A 10,419-nucleotide genomic window follows, 5' to 3' on the forward strand; every position below is an offset into this window, starting at 1 on the left:
TTCTATATGAACTCTCACTAGCATTTTGGGCAGCAAACGATCTCAATCCACATAGGTATGTCTCATAAGGGTTCTTTCACAATTGCTGTTCAAATTGCTAGTAATCTGAGTAGTTAAATTGCTGAAAATTTCTAGCATATTTATTATTATTTTGGGATAGACTTTGGGCCAATCTCTTTTTTCCTCTTTCAGCTAAAGAAAGAACTTACATTGCATTAAAAAATAATTTCATCCATCCTGAGCCACAGCCCATACAAAAGGCTTGGGCCTGAAAATCCACAACTTCCAACCCATAGGCAAAGCCCAAACTCTCTCTTTGACCCTCTCTGTGTACGACCCTTACACAACAGTTCCTAAACACACATTTGTTAATGCAAATTAAGAAGAAAACAAACTCAAGAAGTTTGATAACTATGACTAACTCTACAATAAAATACTAATTATTTTTAATTTACAAAATTCCATAACTTGTATATTTTTCTCAATTAATCAACCCATATGCTTTGCAATGATCCTGTTTTGGTTCTCCAACCACAACTGTTGCTCATCCAATACACTTTTCTCATTCCCATTACACACATGTTCATCGCCCACTGCATCAAAAGGGTCGTTTTCTTTCTGAAATATTGCTGATATCGTCTCCTGGGGATTGTTCGCAACAAATGTTGGCGCCGCCGCCATTGTTTCACTTTGTGTGTAAAAGGTTGGTGCCACCACTGCCGTCGCCGCTGCCTGAAATGTGGGAGCAGCTTCTACCATGTCTTGTAAAAATGGATTATATTGGTGTTGAGGAAGTGAATAACCAACCGAAGGCTCGAACCCATTGGCTAGGTTTGTAGAGGGCTGCACCTGTTGGGTTTCTGTAGACTCAAACAAAACAAGCTCCCAACCATCTTTCTGACTCTCCAATTCTAAACCCAATGACTCCAAAGTTTTCTTTTCTGGTTCTTGTTTTTCTTCGTTGACACCTGTGTTAAAATATAAATTAAATGAATAAACTTAATTTCTTTTTATTGGTTTAAGCTCTTGAAATGAATGGTGATTTAACGACCTGAACTTGCTCCTTGTTCGAGTGGCGATCCGGAATCATCATTAACACTAATGAAATCCTCTAGGGTAGGTTGCTTTTCTTCATGTTGCTCAATGTTCATAGACGGGGATACTCCTGTCATACTCATAAGATCCTCCAATGACGTGCACCGAGATCTGGACCCAAATCCTCTGCTCTGCGACAACCTCTCCGGCGCTAATTCTGATTGATCGTAAGCAAACCTCTCAGAACTCGAACCGCGATTCTTCGGACGATCATTCCGAGGCGCCGGCGGCGCAGGAAGAAGCAACGGTGATATCCGAGCATGATGACTAGGAAAGGATGCTTGGTCTCTCAAGAAATCCTGTAAAGTTTCTATGAGCTCCTCTGATATTTTTTGCACGCTTGGATACTCGGAGGTCCTCCCTACGCCGATGCTCTTGCAGAAATCGTAGAAAGAAGAAAGCTGCCGGAATTGTTTCGTGGCCTTAACGCATGATTGGAATGCGCTGACACAAGATTGATATTGCAAGTGAAAGAAGCTGTCTAGAAGAAGCGCCAGCCCTTCAGAAATGTCGCGGTAGAGATCAAAACTCTCCTGGACGATTGCGTGAAGCGAAATCTGGATCAAACGGTTGGTTCTCGCTTCGCCGGTGGGTCTTGTGGCTATGGCTCTGTCAATCAAACGCTGCCAATATGATATTCTGTCAAGCAGCATTGCCGGTTTCATGTCGCGGACCGGCGAGGCGACGAGCCGGGTTCTCTGGTGGATGCTTTCTCTTTGCCGGTACGTAACACGCCGTTGAAGCTTCCCTGTTCATGTAATCATAAATCCTGAGTTATTAAACCTTATCAGTAGTACTACTAGTAGTAGAAATTTTAGAGGACAAGTAGCACTTGACGGATATTAACCATTCGCATTCGTTATTCGTATATGTAAACGCAATTAGCAAAATTACCATTTACAATAATTGTATGTCTCCGCATCTATACTCGTAACAATTGTCATATAACTAAGATGGCGTGTAAGTGAAAATCAGCCTTTGGTATTATTTATTTTTCGAGTGATATATACTCAACTCATATCTCATTGGGTTGATATAACTGTGTCCATCAACCCTTAGATCGTCTGAATTGTCAAAGTGGCAACAATTTAATGGGTTAAGTAATGTTTCCTAGCGCATAATTTAAGCGCTAGGAAGAACTTCTTTCCTGGCAAATAAGTTGTGACAGGAAATGCAATTTCTCGACAGATGGTGCTGCGACTTAAGTTTTAGGTCATAAATTAAATGTTAGGAGGGATTTCTTGACATTTAATATATACTTACTTTCTGGCTTAAAATAAACACCAAGAATTGCTTCTTCTTTTTTTGTAGTATACATAGAGTAAAGTTCAAGTAGTATAGAAAGAATTTACATGATATTTGATGAAGGGGTGTGTTATTCTTACATCATATTACCTTATATCAATCCTACACTAAGATTACAATGGGTGTGAGACCCACATGCATGGGTTTCACATTCTATATATGTGTTTTGATGTAGGGTAATATGATGTAGAAAAATCATTTCTTTGAAGAATTGATCAATAGAAATATATATATATATATATATATATATATATATATATTATTGATCTATGGTGATTGTGTCCTCCATAAAGAACGAAGGGGGAAACCTATATCTCGTTACATGAATCCAATTTCCGTTTCATACGAGAAAAATCATCTATTTTTCAACAAATGTTTTAGTCATTTGATACAATATTAACGTTCCGTTAGATACTAACAAATTTGATAAATACTAATAACTCTAGGATGGAGTATAAAAACGGAAAAATTCATAATATCGGCACAATTTAATGGAATAAAAGTGGAATGGGAGTTGAATATTTAGAATTAAAATAAAGTAGAATTGTGTTCATGAGAGTTATCTGCATGCCTATGGTAATTATGGTGAGGTTGATTGACATCACCTGTGAGAAAGCAATCCAAGCGCTCATCGAGGTACAAAGCAAATGTCCGGACAAAGGCAGTGTAATCCCAGGGGCTGGAATTGGAGTCGTCCCGGAAGCTGGAAAGGTTGAGAATTTTTGCGCCACGTTTCATTGCATGGAGAACTTCTTTAGGGAAATATGGATCGCCGTCTTGGAAGGTTCGGAGGACAAGCATGAGGGACTTGAGGGCGACGATCCAGTTGCGAGTCTTGCCAAGGCGTTTGGAAATGGCTTGCGCGCAGGCCGCCGCGTGGGCTTTGTCGGAGGAAACGAGGAGGAGGATTTCATTGACGTAGCGCTCGTTGATGGGGATTTCGTCGTGGGTGGTCGCTCTGAGGATCAACACCTCGAGGTTGGCGCCGGCGTTGGTGCTCGAAACCTTGGCGAGGCTGATGCTGGTCTGGTCTTTCACTGCGCCAAATGCCTTCCTTAGCTTGCTGGGCATCGTCGGGAGCATAACTTTCACCCCCACGGCCTTTGGCCTTTGTTTGTTTCAATCACGTACAACTTTATTGCATGTACTGTTTGGATGAAAAATGAGAGCCGATTTTCTGGGAAAATTTGATCTTGAAGAGAAAGTGCGAGAGGGTGGTGGTTTTTTTGGATGATGGTGTTTTATGTTTACGTTGGGTGGTGGAGAGTAGACTGAAGAGTATAATTAGGCCTTAAAACACTGGCGTACGTCCTTGTGGACGCGACAAAAACTCTCACATTTTGTTGACCAAGTCTTTATTTCACAATCCCCTTTCAAAGTGTGAGATCCAAAAAAGATGGTGTGTAAGCATCCCAACCGTAAAATAACGCTACTCTTTACATTTATTTTATATATATTAATTTTATGGGAAAATAATTTGTAGGGAATGAAAAACTGTTCCCCATCTCCCTCTTTTTAATCTTTAAATAAAAAAGAATCAAAAAATCCTCATGTATTAGCTCTCAATGTAACGTATTTTAAGTAGCTTTAAAGTTATTTAAAATACGTCATATCAACATATGTAAAACGGGAGTAAAGAGTATCATAACTCATTATAATATATGAAAAGGGTAGAGTTTTTGTCAAATTTTGTCGGAGAGAATTCAGTTTCTCAAATCTAATCTATGAAATTATAGGTGTCGCTTTTATCATTTGAGATATACATAATTTTTTAATTATTTCTTAAGCACTTTGTTAATGCTATTAAAAAAATCACATATTAAGAGTGTCAGTTGGTAGGAGCATATTGACGGAAGCTGGTAATTTATGAGAAAAAAGTAATTACCCCAATCTTTTTATTTTTTACCAATGCTACCACGATTTTGGTGTATAATTCCACCCGGGCCTTAGGCGACCGCTTAACTAGCCAAGTGAAAGAGTTGACCTGCTATTTTGAATACGCTTCAAGAAAGATTATGAATGCACATTATTTTGTTAAGTTACAATTTACTCTAAAATCGCTAAAGTAAATGAAGCAGATAAATTTAAGTATTTATTGATTATTCTACAAGTCCCTTTTCCATAAGTCCAGATACAATGATAAAATAGTAATGATATTCTTTAAACTCATGTTATGCTTGTTTATTTGACGCATTTTGATATGTGAAGTTACTTAAAACACGCAACATCAACTGATATGAAATGAATGTGAAAAGTAGCATAATTACTCGTGTAAAAATACATTTGTTAAAATAGTTTTCAGTTCGGTAGCACAAACTTCTGGAAAGCTCTTCTTGTCTTTTCCTACAAAATAGTAAGGTCAGTAAGGGTGCTTGCTGGGGGTGTCAACTGATCCCACTCCGATGCTTAAGTCAATTCTTAGGAAAATGTGAATCAAGGGTATACGTTTAATCGCAATAATTTTAGCTAGACCATACTTGAATGTCTGTGGGTATTTATAGTGAGGATGAGGATTGATTCCTCCCTAAAATGGAAGGAGTTAATCCTCTGAATGTGGGTCTCCCATTACCCGGATCGTGGGATCTATGCACATCCGGATTATGGGTCTTCCTACATTCTGGACGTGGACTTCCACGTGTCTGGCTTGTATGTCTTTACGCATCCATATCATGTGAACCCACGATTCGGAACTAGGACTGCTATGTATCTGAAACGTGGGACTCAATGTTCGCGAGACACGTTCCGAGTATATCGGGATTTCAATCTCTTCATGCGCTCTTTGCGGGTTACTTCTGAGTGGGCATAGTTCTGCCATGCGACGCATCATGCGGCCTGCCCCTTTCAATGAATCGATGGGCCCGATGGATGAACCGTGTAACTGGTCTTCTTTGAAACTGTGAATGGTAAATGAGCTGACCGGAACTATCGGGCCCATTCACTAATTATTGAAAATATTTCTCAACAACATTGATAAACTACTACTTAGACTAAAAAAAAAAAAACTACTGATACAGAGAATGTGAAAGCAATAATTCATTCGAGCAAGATCCCGACGTGGGCAAATGAACTCAGAAACATAGTTGGCTGTGCATGCAATAATTCAGCAAGCATGTGACTCTGCAGCAGAGAGAGGGAGGGTAAGTGTGAGGCAGGCAAGAGGAATCTCTACTCTTCAGCTGAGCTCATGAAAGAGACAGAAAAACAGAGAGGTCAGCTCCACGTACGTACGTACACTCTCCTCACATTTGTCTGACACTGTTGATTCCTTCTCCTCCTCCTCCTTCTTCTTCTTTCTTTTCTCTTTTATAAAAAAAAATTGAGAGGGTTTGGAGTTTGGACAAGGGTTGTCTGCATAAAAAACAGAGAGGTAACATCAAGATGCTGTCAAAGTTTCTGTGGCGTCCATGATCCTTCCATTTGATTGGGAGCCGTTTGAAGTCCTCTTCTTTGTTGGGGAATATATGTATCAATTTTCTAGTGAATAATCTTGAAAAGTATATCATTTTCCAAAATAAAAACAGGATGTACTTGAGAAGGTGGCTCCCATCCCACATGGGATCAACCATCTTGGCAGACATAAAAAAAAAATTAAGTTCGGCTTTTGGGGTGTCAATGACCATTGTCGCTTGGGGAATGGGGATTTACATTTTCAGATACCTTTTCGGCTTTTCCACTACTTTCATCCTTCAAACTTGATCGGATGGGAATCACACCATCACCATGCTTATGGGTTCTTTGCAAAATGTTACTCTTTATATTTAGAGTTAACTTTAAAAAAAAGTATTGAACTAGCAAACGTCTTAAACTGAGGCATTTAAATTTTTAAACGTCTTACTTAAAGATACTCCATTAAAATTTGCTGTTAAATCTTACAAATTTTTTCAAAATACCCATGTATTTATTTTTTTTCAAAAAAAAATTATAAATTTTTTTAAAGATTCAGGCATGGATATTTTGCAAATTTCGTTAAATTCTGACCAACACTTAGATCCTAGAATTTTTTCTAAAAAATAGGGGTATTTCGCGTTTGGAAACTTGAATACCGCAATTTGAAACGTTTGCTAGTTCAGTACCCTTATCTCAAAACGACATATAATTCAATACACTTTTGTGAAGTTATTCCTTATATTTATTTTAAATAAGCTGACGTGACGTGCGGACGTGCGTGCCGTTTTTTAATTGATTTTTTTTTCTTTTTTTTTTTTTGTATTTTTTTTAAACAAATAGCATGAGAAGCCACTTAAAACAAGTCACGTTATCCGGTGTAAAATAAGTGTCCTTTACAACATTCCTCCTTATTGCTTCTCGACGTGGCGCACTATTACATGGAGGAAAAAAAATTGCACCCCCCCTTCTTTCACGTTGGCATCATTCCTAACCACCACGCGAGAATCGCCACCGCGACTACTAGATTGGAGAGAGCTGGGTGTCGCAACCACCATGTTAGAGAGATCTAATGGTTGTGGCCACCAAATACATACAATCGGGTCGTTGCAAGTCTTGCGACCGACCCGCAACTACTTTCAAAGATTCGACTTGGATTCTTACCTCCCATAAGAGCTGGATAAATTTGTTTTTGAGTCCACGTGGCATTTCCCACGTCATACTAAGGAAAAGGGTGTAATTAAAATGATAGCACGTCATACTAAGGAAAAGGGTGTAATTAAAATGATAGCATGTCTATTGTCTAGCATTACTTAAGAAGAAAAGGCCATTTGGTTACCACCTAAATACCAATTAGTGGAAAGGGTGGGAGTATAAAAGCGACAATTTGATCAGAATCCAAGGTAAAACTTTAAAGCAGCAGTTGTTGAAAAAGTGGTAAAATTGTCAAAGCAGGGCCTACAGTTTACCTTTCACTATTTACCGCATGCATTTTTTGACATGATAATAATTCCTTTCAAGATGTGTGAACTCTGTCTCCTTGGAAAAGAACAAAATTGGCATTCTGCCCAAGATTTTATTTTATGGGGTTAAAAGTTAAAACCCTGATGCAAATGATATCCAAGATATTCTTCACTCTGCAATTATTTATTTTTTCGAGAAGGACATTTTTTTTAAATAAAAAAAAATAAAAAAAAAATAAAATTACGTCGGTGGCAACAGTACAGCCCCTTTCAAATATTGGATGGACCAAATTTGTGTCAATATTTTTAAAATATATAATGCCTTAAAAAAAAATACCTTACAAATTTTATTAGGTAAATTAATTGTCAAAATGGAGGGGACGAGGTACATAAACCCGAGGCTCTTTAAATTCAGGTTAAAAATCAACGGCCTTACTCATACTAAGATACCATGCATCCTTCCTCCATTATTACCACCCACAGGCCACAAGAAATTGTAAGAAGAAAGAGATGAGAGAAGATGACACCCAAAAAATTGAATCCTAAAATATTGGGAGGAATCATAGGTGAAAATGAGAGTTATAAATAAGGGAAAGTAGCATTTAATTACAGATGAAGAGGTCAAGTTAATTGTCTTAAGGACTCCAACGACTACAACAATAAATACACACAAATTAAGACACCCACCAAAAAATTTAAAACCCATAAAAACAACTACACTAAATAAGCTTGCTTATAATAATTCCTCTCAACTACTCTTTATCTCTCATCTTAATCAACCAAACCCACCCTTGCACGCCTTTCTTTCTCTTCAGTATCCAGTGCCAGTGGGCAACTCGCACTTCCCAAACCCTGCAAAGACACATACATACACTTTTTAGCCATAACTTAAAAGAAGTGAAGAAAAAAAAAAAGCAAAAGTTATGCCCAAGAAAGAAATTCAATGACAAAAAATCTATCTTTGACTTCTCTCTTTTCAAAAATTAATATTACCCATTTATCAAAAATATCAAGAACAGATGCCCAGAGACTCTATCCAATACCCAGACGCCACGTCAGCAGTAAAAGAGTCAATTTGCCTCCGGCGCATATTAGCAAGCACCGTTAAGATTTGCTAATATGCGCTAAGAGCGCCAAATTTTAAGAAATTAAAGAGAAAAATAACGTGTGAGAAAGGGATAGAGAACACGGACTTGGGGGTTGCGTGACAACGTACGCCGCGCCACCGAAGTAACAAGAACCGACCGCACGCGCGTTCTTCTGATAATAACTGTTGAAGGCGAAGGAGGCGTGGGCGCTGAGCGTGTTGGGATCGTAACACGTGGCTCCCGGCTGGATCGAACGGCAGTCGGCCCCTCCCTCCCCGCAGGCGAAGTCTAGAGCCGCTTGAAGCTTTTCCTTTCCCATATCCCCGTTCGCCACGCACCACGTGTTCCCCGAGGAACTCTTCGACACGCCCCCTCCACCGGTTACTGGGGTCGTCATGTGTTGGTTACCGGTGACGGGGGACCTATGGTCGTGGTAATTCTTCAAGCCCTCAACGGTAAACGGTATGTCGTAGACCTTTTGTTCGTCGGGGTAGAAAAGCCCGTAGTTTCGCTCCGAGGTAGGGCCGTTTTTACTGTTCTCGTTGAAGAGAGCGAACAGATAAACGGTCAGATCTGCTTGGCGTCTCAGGGGAGTCCCACCGCCGGTCAAGATCCTACGGACCAAGTTTCCGTTGTACGCCGCTGCGTTATCTATCGACGCGCCGATCTCGTTCTCGTCCCCCTTGGAAGGCCAACCCGTTTCCGAGACGACCAATTTTATGTCGTCGTATTTGAGAGCCGACAAGGCGGCAAAAACCGCGTCGATTTGAGCGTCGAAGAGGCTGAAGTACCGTAGCCCGTTACCGGCGTCCACCACGCCCGGGTTTTCCCGGAACAGTGCGTAGTCTAACGAGATGACGTCAGAGTTTGACTCGTAGGCAAAGAAGGGATATGCGTTGACCATGAGGAACGATCCGGTTTGGCGAAGAAAATCCAACATGGGTCTGAAAATGGTTTCAACGAGTTCGGGTCGGAAGGACCCGGCGGAAGACGGGTAAGAGTTTTGGAGGGCGCTGAGGGCTATAGGAGAAGAGACTTTGATGGCATTGTGGAAGTTGTACTTGAAAAGAGCGTCGTGGATGTTTTTCATGGCGGGTATGAGGTACCGGGTCGTGTTGTGCGTGTCGACAAAGACCTCGTTACCCACAGCAATGGCTTCGATCTGGGTGGAGGGGTGGTAAGCGGCGACGTTTTTCTGGACCCATGTGGAGGCGAAGGACTTGCTTCTGGCTGCAGCGAAGAGGAGATCGTTGGGAAGGTCCACGGTGACTTTGATGCCGGATCCGGATAAGGCTTTGAGAACCGCCGGGTCGGTGTCGAATAACTTGACCCGGTCTAGACCGTGTGATTTCAGAAGCTCCACCACCTTTGTTGCGGAGGGAAGATTGTTAGCTATTCGACCGTAGTTCACTCCAATGGAACCCGCATCTGAAAATGTCGACAACAAAACCAAGCACAACAGTGTTAAAAGCAAACAATGAAAGAAAATGTGAAGGCTTTGTTTGGTTCTCGAGAAAAAAAAAAAGGAAGTGAGAAGTGTTATGCAGGACAAGCCATTTTGAAGGATATGCTGAAGCACGCTAAAGATATCCATTTTTCTACTATACGAAACAAACCCATTACTTTCTGCTTGTTCTTTTCCCGAGAACCAAACGGAAAATGAGAAAGCTTCAAGCTTGTTAAGTTCTTACCTGCAAATGTGGAGACGGAAAGGAGCAAGAGGAAGAAGGACAGAGTTAGTCGTCGCTCCATTCTCTGGTTCTCGGAGAAACTGAGCACGAGAGAGAGAAAAAGAGGTTTGGCTCTGTTTCAGAGGTTGTCGGAGAGAGCTAGTAGAGTGAGTGGGTGAGAGTGAGAGAGAGTAGAAGGTCTTTTATGGAGAACAGAGAGAGAACGAGAGTAAGTGGGAGGATATCGAGGCCCTACCCACGCGTCAGCCATGGCCCGTATCAAAAGGCTGAGAAAGCCCCACTATTTGGTTCTTCCAAAAAATTACATCAGCCTCCGTTGAAATACTGGTTCTTTCCCCAAATCTTTACCGTTGATTCACAGTTCCATGTCGGACCCATTTAGTGTACGGTCAT

General features: G+C 40.6%; 2 protein-coding genes across 2 annotated transcripts; both read right to left on the reverse strand.

Moving 5' to 3' along the window:
* Positions 1-238: 238 nt before the first annotated feature.
* Positions 239-3,793, reverse strand: LOC133860671 (clathrin coat assembly protein AP180). Its single transcript, XM_062296248.1, has 3 exons — positions 3,006-3,793; positions 1,052-1,843; positions 239-968 (listed from the first exon to the last, which is right to left on the reverse strand). Exons 1-3 carry the CDS (start codon positions 3,481-3,483, stop codon positions 490-492), a joined length of 1,749 nt encoding a protein of 582 aa, XP_062152232.1. The 5' UTR covers positions 3,484-3,793; the 3' UTR covers positions 239-489.
* A 4,017-nt stretch (positions 3,794-7,810) lies between these two features.
* On the reverse strand, positions 7,811-10,189 carry LOC133860670 (glucan endo-1,3-beta-glucosidase 13-like). Its single transcript, XM_062296247.1, has 3 exons — positions 10,027-10,189; positions 8,441-9,763; positions 7,811-8,099 (listed from the first exon to the last, which is right to left on the reverse strand). Exons 1-3 carry the CDS (start codon positions 10,085-10,087, stop codon positions 8,059-8,061), a joined length of 1,425 nt encoding a protein of 474 aa, XP_062152231.1. The 5' UTR covers positions 10,088-10,189; the 3' UTR covers positions 7,811-8,058.
* Positions 10,190-10,419: the final 230 nt, after the last annotated feature.

This window comes from Alnus glutinosa, chromosome 2 (genome assembly GCF_958979055.1).
Source record: "Alnus glutinosa chromosome 2, dhAlnGlut1.1, whole genome shotgun sequence".
In the NCBI taxonomy this organism is placed as follows: Eukaryota; Viridiplantae; Streptophyta; class Magnoliopsida; order Fagales; family Betulaceae; genus Alnus; species Alnus glutinosa.